The sequence below is a fragment of the Dama dama genome, chromosome 11 (assembly GCF_033118175.1).
Source record: "Dama dama isolate Ldn47 chromosome 11, ASM3311817v1, whole genome shotgun sequence".
NCBI lineage: Eukaryota > Metazoa > Chordata > Mammalia > Artiodactyla > Cervidae > Dama > Dama dama.
Window position 1 is genome coordinate 13326653 of NC_083691.1, and position 1853 is coordinate 13328505.

Sequence of the window (1853 nt, forward strand, 5' to 3'; positions counted from 1 at the left end):
ATTCTGTGTGCAGACAAGAGGAAAAAAACACTACTGCACTGGATTCAACATTCCTTTGAGATTAGCCCTGTTGGTTATTTTGAAAAATGGTTATTTCCACCCAAGACCTAGTATACCAACTGAATTTGCTTTGATAAGGAATGAGGGTCCTGTGACTTCAATATCTAAAATACCCTCTACTCCCCAGTCACCTCCATCTTCTTGTATTTTGTTAAAAAATGTATCCCTACATGATATAATGTTACCTACTCTGCTGATGATCTGTCTCCCAAACTACAAAATGAACAAACTCAAGAGAAACATCTGTTTTGTCACTATATTCCCAAGAAGGAAATAGGAATTTTCCAGAATAGGAATTAAGAAACTAGAATCAAAGAAGTTCATCTCAATATTTGTTAAAGTAAAACTCTTCTTCTGTCCCTCCAGCTTGCAATATAAGGCTCTTGGATGCCCATGGATTTGGGAAGGAAGGATCACATCAAGAACGATAATGGTAACATGCTTTCCCTGCAGAGTGGCTAATGGTGACCAAATAGAGGGAACAAAGACTTGCTGGGCTATCATGATTTGGGATACGGAATTGGAGCATGTGAAATAATAAACCTTCTCGTATATAACTATTAATAGACCCGAGTCAATGGAAAGACTCAACCAAACCAGCAGTGTCTCTGAATTCATCCTCCTGGGACTCTCCTCCCGGCCTGAGGACCAGAAGCCACTCTTCATCCTCTTCCTCATCATATACCTGGTCACCATAACAGGGAACCTGCTCATCATCCTGGCCATCCACTCTGACCCCCAACTGCACACCCCCATGTATTTCTTCTTAAGTGTTCTGTCTTTCACTGACGTTTGCTTCACAACAACCATTGTCCCCAGGATGCTGGTGAACTTCCTGTCACATAAGACCATCTCCTATGCTGGATGCCTTACCCAGATGTATTTTATATATGCCTTGGGAAACACTGACAGCTGCCTTCTGGCAGTCATGGCCTTTGACCGCTATGTGGCCATCTGTGACCCCTTCCACTATGTCACCACCATGAGTCACCGCTGCTGTGTCCTGCTGGTGGCCTTCTCCTGCTCACTGCCTCACTTCCACTCACTCCTACACACACTTCTGCTGAATCAGCTCACCTTCTGTGACTCTAATGTTATCCATAACTTTCTCTGTGACCTCAGCCCTCTAATAAAATTGTCCTGCTCCCCCACATTTGTCAACGAAATTGTGATATTGATAGAAGGATCTTTTATTTTAGTGACCCCTTTCCTATGCATTACTTTCTCTTATATACAAATCCTTGTTGCAGTTCTTAAAATTCCCTCAACTTCTGGGAAACGCAAAGCCTTCTCCACATGTGGCTCGCACCTCACTGTGGTAACACTCTTTTATGGAAGCATCTTCTATGTCTATCTACAGCCTGTGTCCACCTACACCGTCAGGGACCACGTGGCTACAATTGTCTACACAGTTCTGTCCTCCATGCTCAATCCTTTTATCTACAGCCTAAGAAACAAAGACCTGAATCAGGGTCTGAGGAAGCTGCTGGGCAGGAGGAAACCCCAGACAACACCCTCTTGATGTACACACAAAGGAATCGTCCCCATTTGAATCTGGCTTCTGCTGGCTCTTGATGATCAAGCAAGCTCTTGGAGATTAGCATTTTTAACCCAGGTGGGGCAAGGTATTGTGGGTATTTACATACTTTGCTGATGGCCTATTAATTGGCTCTGCCTGTGATTAAATCATGATGCTCTCCCCCACTATTTCTCCCCTTTTCTACAAAGAGTCACCACATCGCATCTTTCAAAAGCTGCTTTAACCTAATCCTTTTCCCACATTGGGCTTCCCT

General features: G+C 43.7%; 1 protein-coding gene across 1 annotated transcript; it reads left to right on the forward strand.

Annotated features, from left to right (window-relative positions):
- Positions 1–637: 637 nt before the first annotated feature.
- Positions 638–1582, forward strand: LOC133065280 (olfactory receptor 1L8-like). The gene has a single exon (XM_061156094.1). It carries the CDS (start codon positions 638–640, stop codon positions 1580–1582), a length of 945 nt encoding a protein of 314 aa, XP_061012077.1.
- The last annotated feature ends 271 nt before the right edge of the window (positions 1583–1853 follow it).

Bases quoted from the DNA above. Each gene is read 5' to 3' on its own strand.
- LOC133065280 (XM_061156094.1), top strand. From the start codon at position 638: ATGGAAAGACTCAACCAAACCAGCAGTGTCTCTGAATTCATCCTCCTG.